General features: G+C 42.1%; 1 protein-coding gene across 11 annotated transcripts in view; it reads left to right on the forward strand.

The window, feature by feature from the left end:
* The first annotated feature begins 2,213 nt into the window (after nt 1-2,213).
* Nucleotides 2,214-26,812, forward strand: part of RIMKLB (ribosomal modification protein rimK like family member B) — an 81,651-nt gene continuing 57,052 nt past the window's right edge. For 4 of the 11 annotated variants that reach the window (XM_037732728.1, XM_037732729.1, XM_017512323.2 and 1 more), the window contains exons 1-3: nt 3,040-3,286; nt 5,024-5,854; nt 20,015-20,245. In XM_037732728.1, coding sequence (XP_037588656.1) covers nt 20,071-20,245 — 175 coding nt within the window. In that variant the 5' untranslated portion in view covers nt 3,040-3,286; nt 5,024-5,854; nt 20,015-20,070. Of the gene's footprint in view, nt 2,364-2,894; nt 3,287-5,023; nt 5,855-20,014; nt 20,246-26,812 lie in introns of those variants that run through there. The other 7 variants (XM_037732727.1, XM_017512325.2, XM_037732731.1 and 4 more) reach the window with 7 other exon arrangements.

A 26,812-nucleotide genomic window follows, 5' to 3' on the forward strand; every position in this document is an offset into this window, starting at 1 on the left:
TCCACCCGCCTCAGCCTCCCAAAGTGCTGGGATTACAGGCGTGAGCCACCGCACCTGGCTCCTGTTGATTCTCATGTGTCTAGGAATAAGAACAAAAATCTGAAAGTGTTTTGGTGCAGGCAAAGGATGAACCCTAATTTCATCATGAAGACATTACTCACCCATAGAATTGGTCTCGCACTCATAGGGATATGCAGTAAATATGTATAACTATTTGTATGACTGTCACACACATCTAAACATTGTATAATTTCTCTGAATTGCTATTTGACTGTTTTGGTATTAATTAGTCTTAAACAATAATAGCTAATATTCACTGACCACTTACTATGTTACACATTATGTTTGAGTTACCTCATTAATCCTTCCATCTTAATAAAGTGGTGCTGAAATGATCTTCATTTTGCTGATGAGAAAACTGAGGTTTATGGAAGTTAAGCAACAATCTCATGCTGCTAGTAAATATAGCTAGGATTTCAAATCAGATTGATCTGACTCCAGACATGCTAGGTTACTTATAGCATGTCTTCCCGGGGGATTCAGTTGACCCCAGAACTTCCTGAATAATACTAATTCACTGGTTAAAAATGAGGGGTGCATGATTATGCCAAGAAGAACTACTTAAAATATTTTTCAGCAAGTTGTTGCTACCCAAAAGAGATTTGAGTCCACAGCTGCCTAACCATACCAACCATGAATGCTCAAAGATTATGACTGAATCTGTGTACAGCCTTTCTGAACTTTGGGTTTCCAATATGGAAATGGTGTAGATAATTTTTGCTCCCTTATTATATTACTTCATACAAAAAGTATGAAGTATGAATTTGGTCATTATTCACATAAACATTATCTTAACAATATCATGATAATGGTAATCTGTTTAAAATAACCCATATCAGAATAAAATAAGCCATATCATTATTGGCTTTGTTTAAATACACTCCTGAGCTTTGTTTTACCCCCATTAGCTTAAGTCAAAAGCAACATTGTTATATACATGAGAATATCTTAGAATGTATATGGCATATAGTAGCAATACGCTGAATAACAACTTTTAAGGGCGAGTGCTAAGTGAGTTAATAGTCATACTTCCTATCCACAGTTTCACCAGTACAAGCCACTTTTTCTGGGGATGCACAGTTACCATGAATTGGATTCCTTAAGAGTGGGGGGACTTCTTATTCCTTAAGAGAAGGAATAAATATTACTGATCCTTTGTACAACTTTTTTCCTGTGTCAGTTTCACTGTTTATTTTGCCAGATTTTCAGTGTCAGTGTCTCTGTGATCAAGTTTCCCTTGATCATAAAATATGCTTCTCTTGGTCTTTGAGTTGAATATACTTTATGTCCCAGGGGTCCGAACATCAGATTGGAAGTAAGTAGCAACATTCTAGTTCTGTCGACCCTATCCTCTTCGTTCTTAAGATAGTGTATGTATCTTACAGGGCGTTAGTTCCTCTAAATTTTGTAAAAGTAGACGCCTATCCTAGGTTACTCTGACGGATGTAACGCTGTAATAACACTAAACACAACAGCACTTGATCTTTGTCAGGTGTTAAATATTATATACTTATTAACTCATTTACTCCTTAGGACAACTCCATGAAGTAGTTAATGATTTTTAGCCTCACTTTTACATCTGAGCCGATTAAAATACAGGGAGGCTAAATTACTGCAGAGGATCACATAGGTAGTGGAACCAGGAATTCAATCTAGGCAGTCTGGATCCAGAAGTTACCACCCTAGGTTACACTACATCTCTTAAAGGACTCTCGAGACCCTGAAGGAAATTTTTAACAGCAGAAGATGAAATTATATTGGCAATTGACTGGGAGAGGAGCACGCAAAAGTTGTTAGCTGACATCACGGAGACAGGGCTGAGACCAGCAAGAAGGCAAACTGGTGAGCACACTGCTGTAGGTACACCTGGGGTCTCCGGTGACGGAAGTTATTTGGAAGTGAATCTTCCATGGAAACCTGGGAGGTCGTCTCCCGCCCTTGGTTTTTTTTCCCCCTTAAGAAAAAGTAATAGCATAGTTGAACATTCATATTCTCAGCCTCATTTAGGCTATATTTTTATACACAGTTTTAGAATTTACAAAATGCTCTTAAAATATCTCATTTCATTCTCACAACGACTCCAGACTGCACTCTTTTATCTTTTCACAACAAAGGCTCAGAGGAAGCGTGGCAACTGAGTCGTCCAAGGTTTCCACTGGTTTCCAGGGGACAGAGCTGGCGCTACCCGCCCCGCCGGTGTCTCCAAACCCGCTTCAGCCCGGGCATCTATCATGTGGTTTTAAGTCGGCGTCTCATAGACAGAGGTATTGTCTTTACCCGTCTCGCGGATAAAGACCTTCTGGGTATGCATGATCTTTGCCTCCATCTCTTTGCCTACCGGAGGGAGGGACCACCGTCAGCGGGGACTCCGGGCGGCGGGCGGCGGCAGGGCTGGGCGGGAGGCGCGGGGGCTCGCGTCGGCGCTCCGGGCGCAGACGGACGGGGTCTGAGCAGGAGCGTGAGGGCGGGGAGGGCGTACAACGGAAGGGACTAATCTCGCGGTTTCGAGTCGGGAACAAACCTCGCCCCCCCATCCGTTTCCCTCTCTCAATGTAGACGGTTTGGGGGCGGGTGGGGAGGCGCGTCCTCGGAGCGCCCTCCGCGCGCGCCGCATCGCGTCTGTTCTCAGGCCCGCGATGGCTCGGGTGCGGGCGCGGCGCCGGGAGGGCGCGTCCCGACGCAGGTGTCAGATCCGCTCGGCCGTGCTCGGCGCGCTGGCCCGCCCCCCCGCTCCTCCGGCCGCCGCCCCCCGCCCGCCAGCCCGCCGCCCCCCGCCCCCCGCCCGCCGCGCCGCCGCGCCAGGAGGGCGGGGCCGGGGCGCGCGCCGGTCCTCGGCGAGCGGGCGGGCGGCGCTCGGTCTCGGGGAGCGGGGCGGTCTCCGCCGGCGTCGCGCGCGCTGTGTGTGAGCGGGGTCGCGCGCGCGCGACAGGCGAGTGAGGGAACGAGGAGCGGCCGGGTGTGAGTGTGGGAGTGAGAGTGGGCGGGAGTGGGGTGAGGGAGAGGCCGCCGGCGCCAGGCTGTGAGGAAGCCGGCGAGTGTGCGAGCACGCGCGGCCTGGCTGCAGGAGCCGCGGGCGGCGGCGGAGAAAGGAGGCGGCTCCCGGAATCCCGACCCCCTCCCCCTCCTCTCCTTCCCCCACTTCCAGCCGTCCGGCGGCCCGCGCTTCCCCGGAGGCCCCAGCCCGGCTCCGCCGGCGGAGAGCGAGGGAGGAGCCCCCTCGAGCCAGGTGAGCGGTAGGGTGGCTGCTCCCCCGCGTGTGGAGCAGTGGGGCGGGGGCGGGGGCGCGCCCTCCCGGGTGGGCGAGTTCGGCGGAACGGATCTCCCGAGTAGCGGGGGCTGGGCCGGGAGGGGACCTGGCCGGGGAGGGGACCGGGCCGAGCGCGCCCGGGGCCCGGGGCTGGTGGCGGCCGGCGGTCGCCGCGCCTCGGAGTGTTTGGGGAGCGAGGCGGGGCCCGGCCTTCGCGCGTGTGCCGGGAGGCGCCGGCCCGTGGCGTGTGCGTGAGACCGGGCGAGCCGTGTGGAGGGGGCGGCGACCTCGGCCGTGGAAGGAGCCCGGTTTCCCCGCCGGCGAGGGGGTGTGGTAACCCCGGAACGCCGGCTGCTGACCTGTCCCCGCAGTACGGCGGCCCCCTCCGCCTTTCATCCCTTCTCACGGATCCTGTGGTGCGGTCCCGCAGCTACTGTTTTCCTCCTTACGTGTAAATTGTAGGGAGTGTGACAGTCATTCCACCTCTTCTTTTGACAGCCCTCTGAATGAGAAGGGGGTGACCACGTAATTGCTTGCCTAGTTTTGACTTTTTAAAAATTTGAGCATGATGTAAATATCACACTCCTCTCCGCTCACCCCCCCACACACACACCAGGACGATAACAACTTCAATCTTATGAATATAGCCATGTCTCTGATCACACATTTGCAATTCCACTCTTTTATCCCTTGCGTGTTTGCGAATAGAGATGGGGCGGTAATTCTGTGAGTGGGGTTATTACACTAGCCGTGCTCAATGCAACTGCTGTGTAAATTCTTTAAATATGCTGTCATTTTCCCATTGGTTACATATATTGTTACCACATCTTTGTGGAGTTGAGTTGAACTCTAAATCGGTAATGAAAGTATATGGGTAGCCTACTGTGAAGATTTTTCTTTTTTTGTGGGCTTGATACGTTCATTATGTTTATGAGTGTTGCTGATTATTAACTATAACCGTTGAAATTTAAATGTTTTTAAATCTCATTTTTTTTTTTTCCTTTCACAATGTTGGGTAGCTTAAAGGTCATTTCTTCTAGTTTTAAAAATAATTTCTTCTTGCCGGGCGTGGTGGCTCACGCCTGTAATCCCAGCACTTTGGGAGGCCGAGGCAGGTGATCACCTGAGGTCGGGAGTTCGAGATCAGCCTGACCAACATGGAGAAACGCCGTCTCTACTAAAAAAATGTAAAAATTAGCCGGGCGTGGTGGCGCATGCCTATAATCCCAGCTACTTGGGAGGTTGAGGCAGGAGAATCGCTTGAACCCGGGAGGCGGAGGTTGTGGTGAGCCGAGTTTGTACCATTGCACTCCAGCCTGGGCAACAAGAGCGAAACTCAGTCTCAAACATAAATAATAATAATAAAATGATTTCTTAAAAACAATTATCAGCATACTTTTATGCTGAAATTCCAGTGGTGCAGATTTAACATTTAATTCCTAAATTTTAGTATGTAAACCTCTAACTTTAAAAATAATCATAAATTTCTTTTCTAATGGTTACTCTTTTATTTGGTTAGTGTGTGAAAGGGGATGAGGCCTATTTTGTCTTGAGGTTATCAATCTTATGTTTATTCCTTTCTATCTTGGTTAGTGCTGTTAATTTCCTTCTTTCATGTCATTTATTTAGTTGTTAGTTTGGCAACATGGCTGTTGATGTTTTTTATCTTTCTCTGTCTCCCTTTTTTTCTCTCTTGTCTTCTCTTACCCCTACCAGGTGCTGGAGTCCGCTTATCAGGGAGGGGGGCAGTCTGTGATTCTGAGAACAGAACCAAGAAGGGGAACAGCAAATTCAGTCACATACAATCCTCCACTCAGTCAAGAGCCATTTTTTTCTTCCTGCCTTGCCCCCTGCCAGGGGGTAAGGAGCTGAGAATTTTACCTTTAACCCATTGGCTACCAGCTGAAATTCTACTTATTTTAGCTTTTAGTGGATAGCTTCTTCTTTTGCCCATGTTTCCTTTAGAGTCCCTATTTAATATGCTCTTGTCAGTAGTAGCATCTAGGGAGGAGCAGGGAGAGTGACAAGAAATTATCCCCTTCTTTTTTCCCTTCTCAATCAGACCCCTTTTCCTCTCCAGAGGGAAATTACCAGTAAAGTCTTAGAAATCTTCTACTCCTTCTCAGCAATACTGTGAAGAAACACTAAAGTGGACATTATTTTCTCTGATCAGTGAACACGAACCCAGCTTAAGGCGTTGGTTTGTTGTGGCACATGGAGAAACATATCTTTTAAAATATCTCCCAATTACCCTTTTCACAAGTATCCACCTAGGATTTGCTGCTGGGGTAAGTCACTAGATTTATTTCTCAAAGCTCCTCTCTCTGTGAGCAGAAAGACTGACGAACCATGAACACTGGTAGGGGCCGGGAAAAGGGGACAGAGCAGAGCCAGTTGTCCCACACTTTGGGAAGCAGGAGTAGCTTTTATCATCTTCCTCTGGGGAGCAGGCATAGAGACATAAACTGAGTGAAAATGGGTGGAGGAAGAACTTCTATAACCACGAACAACATGTGAAGAGAGAGAACCAAACATAAAGTAAGGAGGGTGAGTTTTATTGTATGTTGCTTGCTGACAACTGTTTCGGGGGCACTTCAGGGATATACATTCATAGAAGGACTTTGTTTTAATGCAGATTAGTTTACAAAGAAATTTTGCAAGTGGGATTAAGTCATAAGCATATGAGAAAAGAGCGTTCAGAAATTGTAATTATGTGGCCAGGTGTGGTAGCCCACACCTATAATCCCAACACTGGGAGGCCAAGGTGGGTGGATCACTTGAGGTCAGGAGTTGGAGACCAGTCTGGCCAATATGGCGAAACCCCATCTCGGTGAAAAATGTAAAAATTAGCTGGGCGTGGTGGTGCATGCCTGTAGTCACAGCTACTTAGGAGGCTGAGGCATGAGAATCCCTTGAACCTGGGAGGTGGAGGTTGCGGTGAGCCAAAATTTTACCACTGTGCTCCAGCCTGGACAACAGAGCAAGACTGTCTCAAAAACAAAAAACTGCACTATGTTATTTTAGAATCTGAGGGAGGAGGAGATTATGATAGGAACAGTGAACAAAGTATTATTTTTAAATGTTAGCTCTGCTGATATGTGCAGTTGTTTCAGGAGAGGTTGAGTAGGGAGATTATGTACAGATGTTGAAAATTGTCTCTCATTACATGGATTTTCCTGCTTGTCATATTAGGGATTGTTAAGAAATAAGATAGTACCTCCAAAAGTGTCTGTACATAATACATTTCAGATTTATGTGCCATATGTATCCGTGTACGTGTTAGGTTTGCAGAAAAGTACTGACTTTCTGGCTTCATGGTAACTAATGCCATGATGTTATTTTTAATGTTTTCTTTTCCAGTGTTTTTTCCCCTCTCAAAATTGGCTTGGAGGACAAAAGCCACAGAGCTAGCCAGCTCTACTCCCCTAGAGGCTGGTCTGCATGGAACCCATCTGTTTATATCTTTTTTCTTCTTTCTGAAATGATGTTTTTGTTTTTTCTTCTAACTTTGTTAGCAAAGCTCATTATTTCTCGATCAGTTATGTGATCATTATGGAAAGTAAGCATTAGACCTGATTTTTTTTTTTTTAAGAGAACCTGAAACATTAAATATGAATTTTAGATAACTACATTTAGATCTTATGGAGCCCAGGCACTGTGGCCCACGCCTATAATTCCAGCACTTTGGGAGGCTGAGATTAGTGGATCACTTGAAGTCAGGAGTTCAAGACCAGCCTGGCCAAAATGGCGAAACCCCTTCTTTACTAAAAATTAAAAAACTAGCCAAGTATGGTGGCGTGCATCTGTAATCTCACACAGGGGGCTGAGGCAGGGGAATTGCATGAACCTGAGAGTCTGAGATTGCAGAGAACTTAGATTATACCACCGCACTCAAGCCTGGGTTAAAGAGCAAGACTCCATCTCAAAAATAAAATAAGTATATCTTATGGGGACACACATTTCCCTGATATTTAATATTAAAATAGCTATGATTTTTTGATGCTCTTTTACAACTTAATATAGCAGATTATTAAAATATGTTCTATCCCTTCTCAGTGTTACATATCAGATTATACGTTTCCCACTGTGGATAACAGCAGGGAATAAAATGGTTATGGGTTCTGTCTTCATGGAGTTTACAGACTAATTTAGGTAATCCCTGTATTTTTCATCTGTCAGTTATCCCAGCAGTATCTGGAGGAGTCTACTAGATTCTTAGGAAATGTATACTAATTTGTGAATTGATGAGCTGGCAAAACAAAAATCTGTTTAAACATTTACATGCCTGATTAATTTTACTACTGTTTATTTCAAAAGTGTCAGTATATCAAGTTATGACAAAAAAGATTCAGACCTGTTCCTTTCTTAAATGCTTTTATTCTGTATTCAGCTTCATACATTTCTTTTTTTTCCTTCTGATGCTAGCTTTTCATGTTCCTTTAAATTTAGAAATACAGTCTCTAAAATGGAATATGGAATTGCTGTATGAGATCAGACCATTTCAGCCTGGTGCAGTGGCTCACGCCTATAATCCCAACACTTTGGGAGGCTGAGGCGGGTAGATCACCAGGTCAGGAGTTGGAAACCAGCTTGGCCAACAAGGTGAAACCCTGTCTCTACTAAAGATACAAAAAAAAATTAGCTGGGCGTGGTGGCGAGCACCTGTTATCCCAGCTGCTCAGGAGGCCAAGGTAGGAGAATTGCTTGAACCTGGGAGATGGAAGTTGCAGTGAGCCAAGATCGCACCTTTGTACTTCCAGCCTGGGCGACAGGGCGAGATTCTGTCTCAAAAAAATAAATAAATAAAATAAAATCAGACTATTTCTATCATACTCCAGTTTTGGGGAGTATTTGAATTTTTCATACTTTATCAGAAAACTGCATTTTGAAAAGTCAGGCAGGTTCAACCAAATAGCAACCTTGGAATTCTTCCCTGAGGCTTTAGAGTTCTCAGTTGTTTGTTTATTTCTTTGACATGTGATTTAGTTAGCCATATCTGTAAAGCCTTGAGCTTGAGAGTAAATGAATAGCTTTGTAAGTCCTTTTTCAAAGTAATATCTAGAAAGAAAATTTAGGCAGAAGGCTAGACGTTTATCAAATTTAATATGGGAAACCTTGGGACTTTGAGCTGTACTGTGCGTCAAGTCTAGGATTTGTTTTCAAATTTTGTGCCAGAAAGAATTTGATGAGCTGGGTGCGGTGGCTCAAGCCTGTAATCCCAGCACTTTGGGAGGCCAAGGTGGGTGGATTACAAGGTCAAGAGATTGAGACCATCCTGGTCAACACGGTGAAACCCCGTCTCTACTAAAAATAAAAAAATTAACTGGGCATGGTGGCGCGTGCCTGTAATCCCAGCTACTCAGGAGGCTGAGGCAGGAGAATTGCCTGAACCCAGGAGACGGAGGTTGCGGTGAGCCGAGATCGCGCCATTGCACTCCAGCCTGGGTAACGAGCGAAACTCCGCCTCAAAAAAAAAAAAATTTGATTTAAGTATCTTCTATTAAGTGAAATCGTTAGAAGTGTTCAGCGGCTGGGCACTGTGGCTCACACCTGTAATCCCAACACTTTGGGGGGCTGAGGTGGGTGGATCATCTGAGGCCAGGAGTTCAAGACCAGCCTGGCCAACATGGTGAAACCCTATCTCTACTAAAAATACGAAAATTAGCTGGGCCTGGTGGCGAGTACCTATAATTCTAGCTACTCGGGAGGCTGAGGCCGAAGAATTGCTTGAACTCAGGAGGTAGAGGTTGCAGTGAGCCAAGATCAAGCCACTGGACACCAGCCTGGGCAACAGAACGAGACTCCCTCTCAAAAAAAGCAATGTTGTTTGGATTACAGAGAAACTTTTTTTTTTTTTTTCTGGAGGCAGAGTTTTCTATTATGTTGCCCAGGCCAGTCTTAAACTCCTGTCCTCTAGCAGTCCTCCTACCTCAGCCTCCCAAAGTGCTTATTTTTTGTAGAGATGAGGTCCCACTCTGTTGCCTAGGCTGGTCTCAAACTCCTGGGCTCAAGCAATCCTTTTGCCTCAGCCTCCCAAAGTGCTAGGATTACATGTGTGAGTCGCTGTGCCTGGCCCCTAACACTTTCTAATTGTGACTTTAAACAAGTTACCTAATCTCTGTGCTAGAACAGCGTCACTGCCAAATGAAGACCGTAACACACTGGAGAGGGATGGTTGTGAGGATTAAATGATAAAAATAAACCATCGCACATTGTATTTGGTACATATAATTACTCAAAATGTGAATTTATTTTTTTATTCAAATTAGCTTTGATGGTTCTGATTTCTTTGTAGGAAAAAAACATAGAGAAATAGAAAATCTTAATTCCAGCCTTGAGTCTTGTGATATCTTGGGCTGGTTTTTCTTTAAATTGGGATCATAGAAGCCTATGATCTCACATTATTATATACAGAGTAAGTGACAAAATATATATAGAAAGTGTTTTGTGGGTCAGGCATGGTGGCCTATGCCTGTAATCCCAACACTTTGAGAGGCTGAGGCGGGTGGATCATTTGAGTTCAGGAGTTTGAGACCAGCCTGAGCAATATGATGAAATCCCATCTCTACCAAAAATTAGCCAGGTGGGGCAGTGTGTGCCTGTGGTCCCAGCTACTCAGGAGGCTGAGGTGGCAGGATCACTTGAACCCACAAGGCAGAGGTTACGGTGAGCTGAGATCACACCATTCCACCGCAGCCTGAGCGACAGAGTGAGACCCTGTCTCAAAAAAAAAAAAAATTGATTTGGTAAGGAAAATGGCGTTTTATAAACTCAGATCATCTAAACATGCTTGCTTGTTGAACATATGTTCAATCATGACTTAACCTGTAAAAGAGAAATTGTCTTTATAACAAATAGTGTCATTTAAAAAGTATGACCACCTGGGCCGGGCGCGGTGGCTCACGCCTGTAATCCCAGCAATTTGGGAGGCCGAGGTGGGCGGATCATGAGGTCAACAGATCAAGACCATCCTGGCCAACATGGTGAAACCCCATCTCCACTAAAAATACAAAAAAATTAGCTGGGTGCGGTAGCGCGCGCCTGTAGTCCCAGCTACTTGAGAGGCTGAGGCAGGAGAATTGCTTGAACCCGGGAGGCGGAGGTTGCAGTGAGCCAAGGTCGCACCGCACCACTGCACTCCAGGCTGGCTCCTGGTGTTAGAGTGAGACTCTGTCTCAAAAAAAAAAAAAAAAAAAAAAAAGTATGACCATCTGCAGGAAAACATAGACTATAAAAATTCATCTAACAGCACTGGCAGACCCTAGTTTTTAAAACTAAACCTTAATTATATGGTATGTTAATGGCTCAGGCTTGGGTGCAAACGTTAACTCGTGTTAAGTTTTCCCTGACTCCTAAAGTCATTCTTCCAGAGTATGTCTTAATGAATGTGTTAACACTTGAGCCATGGCTCATGCCTGTAATCCCAGCTATTTGGGAGACTGAAGCAGGAGAATTTTACTTGAGGCCAGAAGTTTGAGACCAGCCTGGGCAATATAATGAGAACCTACCTCTAAAGAAAAAAAAGAAAAGGAAAATATTAATTGGGTGCGGTGGTATATACCTGTAGTCTCAGCTACTTGGGAGGCTGAAGTGGGAGGATCACTTGAGCCCAAGATTGGAGGTTGCAGTTGTGTCATTGCAGGCTTGGTGCAGAGCAAGAGCTCAACTCTAAAACACGCAAGCCCCAAAACTGAAACCATTTGAGCTCAGAGTTGACTAAATAGGTAAGTGTTTTGGGGTATATCTTCCAAGCAACAGGAAGCATGAAACAATATAATGTGTTTAGAAAATTGGAAGTGACAGAGAGCAGAAGATATGTTTAGAGGCTTTAATGGTAATCCAGGTGTCATAAGTTGAATATACTGGAGATAAGAGTAAAGTGGGCCAGGCATGGTGGCTCGTACCTGTAATCCTAGTACTTTGGGAAGCTGAGGTAAGGATAACTTGAGGTCAGGAGTTTGAGACCAGCGTGGCCAACATAGCGAAACCCTGTCTCTACTAAAAATACAAAAATTAGCCAAGTGTGGTGGTGCACGCCTGTAGTCCCAGCTACTCCCAGCTACTTGGGAGGCTGAGGCAGGAGAATTGCTTGAACCCCAGAGGCAAAGCTTAAAGTGATCCAAGATCATGCTACTGCATTCCAACCTGGGCAACAGATTTTTGACTCCATCTCAAAACAAACAAAAAAGAGTAAAGTACAAGTGATAATGTTAATATTTAGGAGACAGAATTAGCTTTGTATAAACAGTGAAGGAAGGGCGAAAATAAAAACTGATACCCGGTTTTCTGAACTGAGCGCCTTAATAAGGATAGGTATATCAGGCAGGGTTCTCCAGAGAAATAGAATCAATAAGATGTATATATGAATATATGTGTGTGTATATATATGTATATATATAAGACCGTATACATATTTTAAGCAATTGGCACATAGGATTGCAGAGTTGCTAAGTTCAAAATGTGCCGGCAACTCAGGTAGGATTTCTGTGAGTCTTTCTGCAAGTCCTGAGTCTCAAGGAGGAGTTCCTCCTCAATTTTTGCTTTTCAGCAAGACCTTCAACTGATTGGATGAGGCTGCTCCAAGTTATGGAGGGTAATTTCCTTTACTTAAGGTCAGCTGAATAGATGTTAACCACATCTACAAAATACATTCCGCAATGTGTAGACTAGTGTTTGCCCAAACATCTTGGAACCATAGCCTCACTAGGTTGATATAAACTTTAATGATCACAATGGGGAACGTAGGTGCTGAAACATTTCTATGAATAAAAATACATTAATACCTTTTTTTTTTTTTTTTTTTTTTTAAAATGAGAAGGAGTTTCACTCTTGCTGCCCCAGGCTGGAGCAATGGTATGATCTCGGCTCACTGCAAACTTGGTCTCCCGGGTTCAAGAGATTCTCCTGCCTCAGCCCCCTCAGTAGCTGGGACTACAAATGTGCGCCAGTACACCCGCCTAATTTTTTTTATTTTTAACAAAGACAGAGTTTTACCATTTTGGCCAGGCTAGTCTCAAACTCCTGAACTCAGGTGATCTGCCCACCTCAGCCTCCCAAAGTGCTGGGATTACAGGCATAAGCCACCACACCCATTCTTTTTTTTTTTTTTTTTTTTTTTTTTTTATACAATCTTTTTTGTTTTTTTTTTTTTTTTTTTTTTTTTTTAACATGCTCAACTGAGGCAACAGTGGGTGGCATTTAGTTAGGGATGTCCTGTAGGCTCATTGAAATAGAGTCTGAAATTTAGTAGAGAAAGGGGTATCTAGTGGGTCAGTAGGTCAGTCATAGTTGAAACCTGGATTCAGACGACATTTCTAGAAAGTGGAAAGCAGAGTTTAAGAATAAAAACTCTGGGGATTATGTACAGAAGGAGAGATATCAGGAGGAAAGTCACAGAAAAAGAGTCTTGACAGCATACCTAAAACTGATGAGAAAGTGTGGAAAAAACATTCACGTGTTATTTCCTATTCTTTCAACAACACCAATCAACACAGACTGAAGACCCACTGATAGGGATTTCTCCTTACCCACAATAATTTCTGCAATGGACACCAGCTAGGTGTCCTCTAATTCTGTTCTGATACTATATCCCCCACAAGTTAAGTACTCAGTCCCCAAAACAAACCCCTGCCATGCCCCCCTCCAGTACAGGCCTCTGGACTTCAGCCGGAACACTGAATGGCTTTTAGTTGGAGTTACCACCACCCCGTTTTTGGGTTCAATTAATTTGCTAGAGCAGTTTACAAAACTTAGGGAACATGTTTACCTGTATATCATAAAGGATACAGATGAAAAGATATGTGGGGCAAGGCGTGGGAAAGAGGCACAGAGCTTCTATGCCCTTTCTGGATGTGTCACCCTCCAGCAGGATCTTCTGTGTGTTCAGCTATTGAGAAGATTTTTGAACCCAGTTCTTTGGTTTTTTTTTTTTTTTTTTTTTTTCATTACATAGGCATGATTGATTTAAACCATTAGCCATTGGTGATCAACTTGACCATCAGCCTGTCTCCCCTCTCCAGAGGTTAGGGGATGAGACTGAAGTTTCCAACCCTCTAATCATGCCTTGGTCTTTCTGGTGATCAGCCCCCATACTAAAGCTGCCTAGGGGCTGCCAGCCATCAGTCAGTATTAGTATACAGAAAGACATCATTTTGGAGATTCTGATGATTTTCGGACTAGTATGCCAGGAAACAGGGTGGAAGATCAAATATGTATTTTGTAATATCACACTCTTAAGAGACACAAATTTGTTCTCTCCACAAACCTGATTCAACTCTGTGATTCCTATCCAAGAGTGAATAATATTGAAAACAAGTCTTTATTTTTTTTATTCTATGTACAGTCATTCCCAAAGCAAGTCTGTATTGACAAATGGAATAAATGCTATTAAAGTTATATGTTACAATAGAATTCTATAGAAATTCTATTATATATTAGTCCATGTATTTTCTTCAGTAGTTGGAATTTGGAGCTTGTATGTTATGAATTTTCTTAGTAGTAAGAGGTAACAATATCTTCAGATGATAGATTGTGATTTTTTGGTTTTTCTATACTAGGATAAATACTTTTGGGAAGGGTCCTCACAAGAAAGATGAGAGGGAGAGAAATGATCTTTCATTTTAACTTTTTTCCTCTTACTCTGTGATGTAATAGAAATCTTTTATGCTGTCATTTGTCTTCTGTACAGAATATGTTGAAATATCCTTTTGGAAACTCTAAATATTTGTAGTGTATTTTGAGATTTTTGACTCTCAACATGGAATTTTTCCTTTGTTTATTAAGGAAATGTGATCCAATAAGAAACAGAACACTAAGTATTAGATCCCAGAATGTTGACTTGAAAAAATTTTAAAGTAGAAAAATAAATTAATCCTAGGATTGGTCTAATAATGGGAAATAAAAGTTGGGAGAAAAAAAGTGGTACTTTCTAAAATACGACCCTAGAAGAAATGTAGGAAATCTTACGTAGTGAAACAAATGTCTGTTTAGTTCCTATTTCAGAGGATGGATGAAGCACTTTGAGATTTCCAATTAGTTTTGACTGAGTCTTCCAAGATTCAAGGCTGTTTTTTATTGGTATGCTGATCCAGAAGTTTGCGTGGGAAAACTGTCTCAAAAAGAAATTCTCTTGGTAGAATTTCTCTTTATTTCAATACTTTTTTCAGCAGTATTTATTTGGCATCTGATATTTATACATTGTTTTTCTTGATTCACTGGAGGAACTAAAGAGAGGATGGGATTGGTTGACCTGAGTTTACATTCTAAGAGGGAGAATACTATATAATACTCATCTATATGTGGACATTTGCAAATGATGCATTTATCTTTGGTGACTGGAGAATATTTTCATACAGGTATCTTTTTGGGTAACCAAGCTTACTCCTTTAAACTACTAGGAAAAAAGTAACCATTTTATTTTATAGAGGACTGTACTGTCTTTTAAAATAGTGGATATTATCTGAACTTACAGATTCGGGATCATTAGCAGGACTGTCATTTTATTGGTGTACTTTTGAGCTCCTGTACTGTTTAGATTTACTAGAATCCTTTTGACTTCTTTTCAGCATTTTTTTCTTTTTCTTGATGTTAGCAGATGGGAAAGGTAGAAAAGTAGATGTTTTAAAATTCTGTTAAGAGGAAACAGCTGTGCCCAAGGCTGGGCGAGAACCATTGAGGGGCAGAAGCAGGCAGGCACGCCTGGAGCCTCTACCTTTAGGATTGAAGGCTTCACCCAGTGTTTCTGGCATCTCAGATGTGAATCCAGTTGGAGCAGCCCTAAGAAGGCGAGCAGCTATTGCTGCAGCAGCCCTTGGGGAGGCTCCATTGCGTGGGCACTGAGGAAGTCCAGCCACATGTCCTCCTGTGGGAATGGGAGTGTGCCACTGGACAGGTTTCACTTTCCCTACTTTCACTTTCTGTGGTTTCAGTTACCCCCGACACAGTACAATAGGGTATTTTGAGAGAATGGGATAGACACCACATTCATATAACTTTTATCATAGTATATTGTTATAATTGTTTTATTTTTAATCCCTTACTGTGCGTAATGTACACATTATCAAAGGTATGTATGTTTAGGAAAAAACTGTGTGTGTGTGTGCGTGTGTGTGTGTGTGTGTGTGTGTGTATGGTGCAGTTTCAGGCATCCACTGGGGGTCTTGGAATTATCCCCTGTGGATAAGGAGGGATTACTGTACCTGGTAATCAGAGGCTTAATGTAGAAAAATGTGTTCTTTTGTTTGTTTTGAGTTGGAGTCTTGCTCTGTTTCCTCAGCTGGAATACAGTGGCATAATCTGGGCTCACTGCAGCCTTGACCTCCTGGGTTCAAGCAATTCTCCTGTCTCAGCCTCTGAGTAGTTGGGATTACAAGCATGCACCACCATGCTTGGCTAGTTTGTTTGTTTGTTTGTTTGTATTTTTAGTAGAGACGGGATCTTAACCATGTTAGCTAGGCTTGTCTTGAACTCCTGACCTCAAGTGATCTGCCCACCTCAGCCTCCCAAAGTGAGGCTCCCTGCCAGTTTGTTTGTTTATTTTTGAGACGGAGTTTCACTCTATCACCCAGGCTGGAGTGCAGTGGCGCGATCTCCACTCACTGCAACCTCCACCTCCTGGGTTCAAGCAGTTATCCTGTCTCTGCCTCCTTAGTAGCTGGGATTACAGGCATGCACCACCATGCCTGACTGATTTTTTATTTTTAGTGGAGATGGGGTTTCGCCATGTTGGCCAGGCTGGTCTCAAACTCCCGACCTCAAGTGATCCGCCCACCTGGGCCTCCCAAAGTTCTGGGATTACAGGTAGGAGCCACCATGCCTGGCCTAGAAAAACATGTTGACTGAAAGCTTTGTGGCTCTTCAGAGGGAAATATTACTATTTTCTGATTTCAGAATCATTGGAAACACTGTTGTAGCCCATGTAATTTCTGACTACTCATATCAGCAGCAGCAGAATGTTTCTACTTTCCAGTTGCTAGTGACTATAACATTCCATTTTGTCTGCTATTAGGACAGCAGCTGCCACACTCAGGTGAAATCCTACAGCGTAGTGAAATTAATCATCAATTGGCAGGGCATGGTGGCTCACAACCATAACCCCAGCACTTTGGGAGACCAAAGTGGGAGGATTGGTTGAGGCCAAGAGTTTGAGATCAGTCTGGGTAACATAGTGAGACCATATCTTTACCCCCCAAAATAAATAAATAATTAGAGGTCAGGCCTGTTGGCTCTCACCAGTAAAACTCCAATCACTTTGGGCAACACGTCGAAACTCCATACCTACTGAAAATACAAAAATTAGCCAGGTGTGGTGGTAGACACTTGTAATCCCTACTCAGGAGGCTGAGGCAGGAGAATCGCTTGAACTTGGAAGATAGAAGTTGTAGTGGGCCAATATTGCCCCACTGTACTCCAGCCTGGATGACAGAGGGAGACTCCCTCTCAAGAAAAAAAAAAAATTAGCCTGATATGATTTGCTTCTGCTGTCTCAGCTGCTTGGGAGGCAGAGGAGACAGGTGTATCACTTAAGCCGAGGAGTTTGAGGCTGCAGTGAGCTATGATTGCATCACGGCACTCCAGCCTAGGCGACTGAGTGAGACCTTGTTTCAGGGGGGAAAGAAAAAAAGAAAAAAAGTCTGCCAACGGACGAGTTTCAAGAGTTAGATGTCAGGCCAAGGCATGGACATAGCTTCAGAGTATTGGAGGTCAGTGATAGAGTCTTTTAATAACTACTGATTACAGACATTTTTAGGGCATTTTTACAATTCCTTTGTCAAGGGAAGCTGAGGATATCCTATGTCAGACTTTCTGGTGTAACTTTTTATTTTGTGGAGCTTTACTTTCTGCGTGAGACCTTCCCAAGTGCCCTGGAAGGCCCTGTGTGGGTATAACCTCTCTTCCTAATGAGCATAGTTATCTCTTTGGATACAGTGTCTGGTCAGGGACACACTGTGGCCTTCCCTGTGATTGTCCACAGGGAAGAGACTGAAGTGCAATCCATAATAAAAAGTTGTCCTATCAGGTTGAAATGATAGTGCAGGTTTACTCTGTACCTTTCCCATACTGCTGTTAAAATGGAAATCTCTTTTCAAGAAAAGTTTCATAGAAGTGTAGCAGAAACGTTCTGTTCAAGGAGGAGGGTGGATAAGGCTTATTGCCTGTAATATGCATGAAATATCCTGTTGTAGGGAAGCCATAGTGTTTATCTATTTTTCATTTTAATGGGCCTGGTCCTTGTCTTCATTTCTTTTTTTCTTTTCTTTTGAAATGGAGTTTCACTCTTGTTGCCCAGGCTGGAGTGCAATGGCATGATCTCAGCTCACTGCAACCTCTACCTCCTGGGTTCAAGCAATTCTCTTGACTCAGCCTCCCTAGTAGCTGGAATTACAGATGCTTGCCACCACGCCCGACTAATTTTTTTATTTTCTTTTTTAGTAGAGACTACAGGTATAGGCGTGAGCCACCATGCCTGGCCTTATCTTCTAATAAATAAGTTTATTTATTTTGAGATGGGATCTTGGTCTGTCACAGGCTGGAGTGCAGTGACACTAATATAACTCACTGCAGTCTCAGCCTCCTGCGCTCCAGTAGTCTCACCTCAGCCTCCTGTGTAGCTGGGACCACAGGCACATGCCACCACATCTGACTAATTTTTTAATTTTTCATAGAGACGGGGTCTCGCCATGTTGCCCAGGCTGGTCTCAGACACTTAGGCTCTATCTGTCCTCCCACTTCTGCCTTCCAAAGTGCTGGTATTAGAGATGTGAGCCACTTGCCTGGCCTAATAACATTTAAATATTACAAACTTTAGCACAAATATTATACTTTATAATTTACAAATTGACCAAAATTGGAGGGAATATGGTATTTAAAAGAATAAACATATTTGAAAGAATAAAACGTGTATTTTTAAAAATCATTAAATATGGCCAAGTGTGGTGGCTCACACATGTAATCCCAGCACATTGGGAGGCTGAAGTGGGCAGATCACCTAAGGTCAGAGTTCAAGACCAGTCTGGCCAACATAGCAAAACCCTGTCTCTGCTAAAAAAAAAAAAATGCAAAATTAGCTGGGCATTGTGGCACATGCTACTTGGGAGGCTGAGGCAGGAAAATCGCTGGAAGCAGGGGTTCCAGCAAGCTGAGATCATGCCATTACCCTCCAGCCTGGGCTACACAAGTGAAACTCCATCTCAAATAAATAAATAAATAAATATTAAATATTCAGAACTGCTAACCCTGGAGCATTCGACATTAAGTTAGCATAGTTCCTTCCTATGTGTAAGGTGAGTTAATACCATATCCACAGCCTGGGCAACAAGAGTGAAACTCCATCTCAAAAAATAATTAAAAATAGAAAATTATTAAATATTCAGAACTGCTAACCCTCGAGCATCTGACATTAAGTTAGTATAGTTCCTTCCTAGCATGTAAGTAAGCTCAGTTACTGTCATAACCCGTTTAGATATCCTGCTTAACAGAGACTTATGCCTTTGAGGCAATAGATTATGGGGCAGTAGGTGGGTTAAAAGAGAAGTAGGTGTGGCAGACTTGGTATTTCAAAGTGCTTGGGAATGTGTGCCATTGGATCTGGTGGTGCCCTGCCCAGCAGTGCTCTACTTTTAAACCGTGTGCACTGTGGAGCAGGCCCTTCTTGCTGGTACCTGGAAGGGTGGACCATGTCCAGCTGCCTCTTACAGGAATCTGCTGTATGGCCTTTTCTTCCTGCACTCTTTGCCCTGGACTTTTTTTGTGTGTTAGTTGTGCAGTATTATCTGGAATTATACTTCAGTGATAGTTGACATTTTGTTTTTTTGTAAACACTTAAAAAAGTCTTTTTGTTGCTTGTTCTGAAACTTGTAACTTTTCTGCTTCTCAGGAAGATGATTTTTAATGTTACATTGCTCATGATACAAACTCAGAAGCAACACTGCCTGAAAAAACAGTCCCTTTATGCATTTTAGTAAACAACTGCGTTTATTTTTAAAAATTCTATTTATAGAAAGAATAAAAACATTGAGTAAGAGCATGCTGTCCTCTGATTGAAATAAATGAAATTTGTGAATGGACTTGAACATTTATTTTGGTTATTTAGAGCTCTTTTGCTCATTCTCCAATTATTTATTTTGGCTGAAGCTACTATGTAAATGACCTCATCATTGAAGCTTACCTAGTAAGATAAGTGCTACTACCTATTTTTTTTTTCTGCATACCTATAACAAAACCAGGGAAGAAAATTGAATATAAAGTTAACCACAGATACAAAAATGCACTTAGGTGGGATTTCTAATGATTGGAAAGATGGAGATATATTGATGATTGGAATTCCATTTTATATCAAGATCAGAATGTTGAGGGAGGAGATAAAACAAAAAGTCAGTGGTTAGATTAAACTGCATTCCTAGATAATATGTAACATTGGGAATGGTATTTAAAGTTTGTGCTAAGTGACCAGCTATAATTATTAAGTTGCAGAGGTAGCTTCCCCAAGGAAAAATAGAGAAATCATATTTCTGAAGAGGTGGTCAGTTTCCATATTACTAGTGTATAAACATTTTAGTTTGAATAAAAGGGAAAAAGAAATAGTGTCTCTCCACTTGTTTTTTCCTGTTTGTGTAATTAGTTTATAATCACGGCATTTACTTGTATGAAATCCAGAAATCAAATAGATTTCTTGGTTTACCTTGTATGTATATTTTCTTTTCCATCTAGATAGACGTTACATCTAAGAGGAAATAATCCAGGCAAGGAAGCACAAGCTGATCAAGATGTGTAGCTCCGTGGCTGCCAAGTTGTGGTTTTTGACAGATCGTCGCATCAGGGAAGACTATCCTCAAAAAGAGATTTTACGAGCATTGAAGGCCAAATGTTGTGAGGAGGAACTGGACTTTAGGGCTGTGGTGATGGATGAGGTGGTGCTGACAATCGAGCAAGGAAACCTGGGTAAGTCTATACTAAGTGATCTTTTGGATTTTTACTTAGAATATGATGAATTTGCATGTTTTAGGAATAATTAGGACAGAGGAATTGTTAGCCTTGTCATTACTAAGTATCTGCTAATTACAAGGTCTAATACATTTTATGGAAGTAAATGTAAACACTAATATTTATTAACTTACTGTGTTAGGAAACAGTTGTGAGGGAAATTAAAGATGACTTTCAAAACAAACAATAAAACAAAGTAGGCCCATGCGTGAAGTTCCAGAGGCTAAGGTGGGAGAATCGCTTGAGCCCTCGAGTTTGAGTCCAGCTTGGGCAACATGGTAAGACACAGTCTCTTAAAAATAAAAGTGAAGTTGATTCTCTAATTCCTTTCATTTTTACTGTCTTCTAGTTTTAAAATACCTTGTTTATAAGGCACTCCTAAGGAAATTTGTATCTTTGGAGGTTCTTTGAGTAATACTTGAATAATAAATTAAATCCATGTGATTCCTTTTTGTAAAATACTTTATACATGCAATATAAACTAACACGATTTTTCTTATAGGTAAAAGTGTCTTAATGATTTAACTCAATTAATGATAAATATTTCTAGTATTTCTAGTAGTTTGTATTTGTTTTAGGATCGTAAGGGGAAGATATCCTGAAAAAATAGAGAAATTCTTTAGTGAATTTCACTTTCTTTAAAAGTTATCACTTTTTTTTTAAACTGATTTTCAGGAAACTCAAAATTTTTGCTTTTGAAAGTTTTATGGCTGGCTTGTTGTAGCTAAATTGGTAGTTTCTGTCAGGGAGAATTATATGGTGTCATAAATGGAATTTTTGATTGGCTTTCAGAAAATATTTCATAATTTAATGATATAAAAATTTCATACATCTTAGATCACTTTCTTGCTTTGTGACTAGAATTATACTGAAGCCCTGTGATTTAATTTCCTAATCAGTGAAGTGGAGAAAGACAGTTATTATGAGAATTAATGCTATGCAAAACATAATAAAGTCTTACCTTTATCTACCATGGTAGGATAATTTCATTCACAGGCTACTTAACCAATCTAGAGTCTTGTCTAAATTAATAAAATGTTACCATAGGTTGAGTATCACACTAAGTATAATCTCTTAGAAAACATCACTTTTATTTTCAATTGTCTTGTAACATTTATTTCATCCACAGTACTTTTGGTATCTGTTGTTGCCATAGATGTTTCTTTGTTGTTCCACTTAAATGGATAAGTACTGTTGTTCTTTTATTTTGAGACAGGGTCTTACTTTGTTAAGCAGGCTGGAGTGCAGTGGCACTATCTTGGCTCACTGTAACCTCCGCCTCCCGGGTTCAGGCAATCCTCCTGCCTCAGCCTACTGAGTAGCTGGGATTACAGGCACGTGCCACCACACCCGGCTAATTTTTGTATTTTTAGTAGAGACAGGGTTTCACCATGTTGGTCAGGCTGGTCCTGAACTCCTGAACTGAGGTGATCTGCCTGCCTCGGCCTCCCACAGTGCTGAGATTACAACATGAGCTACTATGCCCGCCTACTCTTGTTTTCTTGAATGTAGTTTCTAGCTTTATGAGGATGATGCTCACTATTTCATTTTCAGCATAATTCTCTTTTCAGTATATATTCCCTGATACACAGGGTCCAATACCTAGTTATGTAGATTCTGGAGATCTGGGATAGAGTCTATTTCATTCTTTCATTTAAGTATTATTTAAGCATTTACTATGTGCTCGATAGTGGTATGGTATATGAAATAAGATATAGTCCCCCTGTATTCTAAAGGATAAGGTTAACATGAGTCAAACAATCACACAAGTAAATGTAAAGTTATTATCACTTTGGTAAGTTATGAATGAAAAGCATGAATGTACGTTGTACCCCTCTCATATCTGTGACTGAGACCCTTGATCAAATCAAGGTAAATCTCTAAAACTCATTATCTGTGACATGCTTGTTCAACTTACACAGCTTTTTCAGTGTAAGTGTATATACAGTTATCATTAAAATTGGAGTCAGAAACTCAGACACTATTGTTTTGAGAGCCATGTTTGTGAAGTCCGTGTGAGAAGAGACATACCAGTGTAAAACGTTAGTTCACTCAACACCACTCCCACAAAACATCTGGAATTTGGAAAACCAAAGGCTATAGCCGTAGTTCCTTATGAAATCTAGTGGCTAACAAGTAATAACACAAAATTTGGGAAGTAGAAATGGGCGTCTCTTTTTTTCTCCTCCCCTCCCCCCCCCCCGTTTAACCAACTTTTTTTTCCCCCCCCCCCCCCCCCCCCAGGTTTAAGCAATTCTTCTGCCTCAGCCTACCGAGTAGCTGGGATTACAGGTGCACAACATTATGCCTGGCTAATTTTTTTGTATTTTTGTAGACATGGGGTTTCACCATGTTGGCCAGGCTGATCTTGAACTCCTGACCTCAGGTGATCCACCTGTCTCGGCCTCCTAAAGTGCTGGGATTACAGGCGTGAACCACCGCACCTGACCGGGCATCTCTGTTTTTTAAAAGTGTATAGGTTGAAAAGGATCTAGGGTTGAAAACCATTGCTCTTAACATTTTTCACAGTTACCTAGTAAACATTTTCGTTTTATGCTCAAGTGGCATTTCTGTGCCCTTCTTTTTTCTGTCAAAACTGTCTTGTTACCTCAGCTTCTCTGTCTGTGTAATATTACCTTTTTCTCATTGAGCTAGCCTTACCATTAACGTGTCTTCTTTTTTTTTTTTTTTTTTTTTTTTTTTTTTTTTTTTTTTTTTTTTTTTTTTTTTTTTTTTAACTCTCATGTCTTGTGGGGGAGGTGATATTACCATTATACAGATGAGGAAACAGCCTCTTTCACAGGGTTAAATGGAGAGATTTAAACAAATTGGGATAAGGAAAATGTTCTAAAATTGTGACTGTTTTGTACAATACAGTGAAAATACTAAACCACAGTTTTATACTTTAAATGGATGAATTTTACAATATGTCAATTATATTTCAAAGCTGTTTTAAAAATGTTACACGTCATATATGCAAGCAGTGTTTTCACAGTCAAGTTAAAGAGAGGGTATAATTGTAAATGAGAAGGCATGGAAGTTCTTTTGCTTTTTTTTTTTTTTTCTTCCATTGCCTCTCCATTTGTATCAGTGTATTTATTTTTTTTTTTTTTTTTTTTTCCTCATTGCCTCTCCATTTGTATCAGTGTATGTAAAATTTCTCTCTTGAACTTCCCTTACAAATCTGTTTTATCTCCAATATTAGCTTTTTCTATTAATGGTATCCTCTTCCTAGCCTAAGCTTGAAGAAATCATAAAGCCAACTTTGTTGTTCATTCTCCCTTGCTTGCAAATAATAATGTTGTAAAATACTTGTCTGTTTTGTTTGTAATATATCTGAAATAATGTCGGTTCTTATTACTGCTAACGAAATCTAAGTTGACTGAATATTAGAGAGTAACCTCTAAATTTGTTTCCACTTTAAATTCATCTTCTAATGTACTGTAGTCAAATTAATCTTTAAGAATTATGGCTCTAATTATATTTGCTGCTCCCAAATCTTCTTCATCTCTTTATTGTCTAATCCTCCAAGGTTCTTTGTTGTTGTTGAGTAACTTCATCAGTTAAAAACTTGTGAAACATTCACTCCAATATATGCCTGTTTTAAAATAATGAATAATGTGCTATGCTGTTGCCTGTTGTAGGTCTGTCCTTGGGCTAGCAGAATTATATTTTCCTTGTTAAGCTCTTTTCTTTTTTGAGACGGAGTTTCGTTCTTGTTACCCAGGCTGGAGTACAATGATACCGTCTTGGCTCACCGCAACCTCCGCCTCCTGGTTCAAGCAATTCTGCTTTAGCCTGCCGAGTAGCTGGGATTACAGGCGCCTGTCACCACGCCTTGCTAATTTTTGTATTTTTAGTAGGGATGAGGTTTCACCATGTTGGCCAGGCTGGTCTTGAACTCCTGAACTCAGGTGATACACCTGCCTAAGCCTCCCAAAGTGCTGGGATTACAGGCATGAGCCATCTAATCCGGCCTTGAAAATGGCTTCTTCACTAAACTTAATCTTTCAATTTAAAGTGAGAGATATGTGACTCTTTCTTGTCCTTGAACACTTAGAGCCACTGTAAGATTATTAACTGGCCTAATTTCAATATTGTTGTCACAAGGAATAGGGAGGCCCAAGGAGAGGGAGAGAGATGGGGAAGCCACTTGGTAGAGCCATTTGGCTCAAGTCGTCTTTCTACCTCAGCCTGCCAAGTATCTGGGACTATAGGCACACACCAGCACGCCTGGCTACGTTTTGTTTTTGTCAAGTTGGGATTTTCTCATGTTGCCCAGGCTGGGCTTAAGCAGTGTGCCCACCTCAACCCCCCCAAAATGCTAGGTTTGTATAGGCGTGAGCCACCATATCTGGCCATTCTTCAGTCTTTTTCATTTTTTTTTGTTTCTCTTTCACTGATTTAGTGATTTTAGATGATTGGTCTTCAAGCTCACTCCCTAGGGAGGTTTTCAATTCAGTCATTTGTTTTCTCTAGCTATAGAATTCGTTTGATTTTTTTTAAATGATTCTCTTTGTTGAACGTCTCATTTGGTTTGTTTTTTTCTCCCTCAACTTGTTTAGCTCTGTGTCTGTATTCTCTTACAGCTCACTGAATTTCTTTAATAAGATTATTTTGAATTCTTTGTTAGGTACTTTGTAAATCTCTATTTCTTTAGGATCATTTACTTTTGCTGTATTTTATTATTTGATGGTGTTCTTTTTTCTGATTTTTTTTTTTTTTATGATCCTGAGGCCAAGTGTTGGTGTTTGTGTATTTGTTGATTTGCATACTTATTCCAGCCCAGTGGCTTTAGCAGAGAAAGCCTTTCAATAGTCAGCTCATCCAGAGATTTCTGTATGGTGTGGTCTCTGAATGGTTTGGACTGCACTTGGGTTTGCAGCACTGGGCCTGGAGTCTAGCTTCATAATTGCATCACTCAGATCCTGAGCCCGAGTCTGTAGGGACTGGCCAGGTTTTGGCATGTAGGCTTGGCACCTGGGTCTACAAATGCTGATATTGGGATAGGGCTGGAGGCTGGATCTGTAGGTCCTTGCCTAGAAACGAAGTCTTCAGTTACCAGCCTGGAGTATGGGGCTATGGGGGACTGCCTGTCACTGGGTTTTACTGATAAAGGGCTTGTGTTGGGATCTAAGGCACATCTGTTACTTGCTTCATTCTCCTGCTTACGGCTAGTGGAGGGGTGATGTGGGTAATGTGACACTGTCCTTACCCTCTTTAATGCGCTTGTCTTATTTCTGTGCTACCTCCAGGTACTATAATTCCTCAATTGATTCTTTAGCGCTGATAAATGTACTTTCGTGCATTGGTAGTTGTTTAAATTGTTGTTTCTGTGAGATGGCAAGCACTGGATTATCTTACTTCAACAGCTTGCTAACATTCAGAAGAAAATTACTTGCTACACACAGGTGTCAGACATCCCAGGTCATGATGGAGGCAGGCTTCTCACTCAGGTAAAGACATTTCTGAAAATTCCATATGCAGACTGCCTGCTCGTTACAATTTTATTTCCCAGGAGGGCAAGGGATGCTCTACTTTCGAGTCATCCTAGAGTTACATCTGCCCCAAGTCTGCAGCTGGCCCCTTTGCATGTGTTCTGAGTCTGCAGGGCACACCAGCCCTAACAGAGGCCACAAGCGGGCAGGGAAGGTGGGAGCTAAGGGGAGCCCTGCTCTGTAGTGGCTGCTGGATAGGGCTTGTGCCATATAAAGGTGGTTTAAACATCTGTGTGCAGGTATGTGTGGGCATAAGTTTTCAGCTCCTTTTGGTACACACCAAGTAGCACAGTTTTCCTCGACCATATGGTAAAAATATGTTTACTTTTGTAAGAAACTACCACACTGTCTTCCAAGGTGGTTGTACTGTATGTGTTTGTTTTTTGAGAGGAGCTCGCTCTGTTTCCCAGGCTGGATTGCAGGGACTAGATCTCAGATCACTGCAACCTCCGCCTCCTGGGTTCAAGCAATTCTCCTACCTCTGCTTCCCAAGTAGCTGGGACTGCAGGTATGTACCACCATGCCCAGCTAATTTTTGTATTTTTTTAGTAGAGACAAGGTTTTACTATATGTTGACCAGGCTGGTTTTGAACTCCTGACCTCAGGTGATCCGCACACCTTGGCTTCCCAGAGTGCTGGGATTACAGGTATGAGCCACCCCATCCAGCCAAAGTTGGCACTTTCTATCCATAGGTTTTGCGTCTGAATTTCACATTTGCAGATTCAACCAAATGCAGATCAAAAATCTAGTATTTTTGGCCGGATGTAGTGGCTCAGGCCTGTAATCCCAGCACTTTGGCAGGCTGAGGCAGGCGGGATCACTTGAGATCAGGAGTTAAAGACCGGCCTGGCCAATATGGTCAAACCCTGTCGCTATTAAAAATATAAAAATCAGGTCGGGCGCGGTGGCTCACGCCTGTAATCCCAGCAATTTGGGAGGCCGAGGCGGGTGGATCACGAGGTCAAAAGATCGAGACCATCCTGGTCAACATGGTGAAACCCCGTCTCTACTAAAAATACAAAAAAT

The sequence above is a fragment of the Cebus imitator genome, unplaced genomic scaffold (genome assembly GCF_001604975.1).
Source record: "Cebus imitator isolate Cc_AM_T3 unplaced genomic scaffold, Cebus_imitator-1.0 Scaffold469, whole genome shotgun sequence".
NCBI classification, from domain to species: domain Eukaryota; kingdom Metazoa; phylum Chordata; class Mammalia; order Primates; family Cebidae; genus Cebus; species Cebus imitator.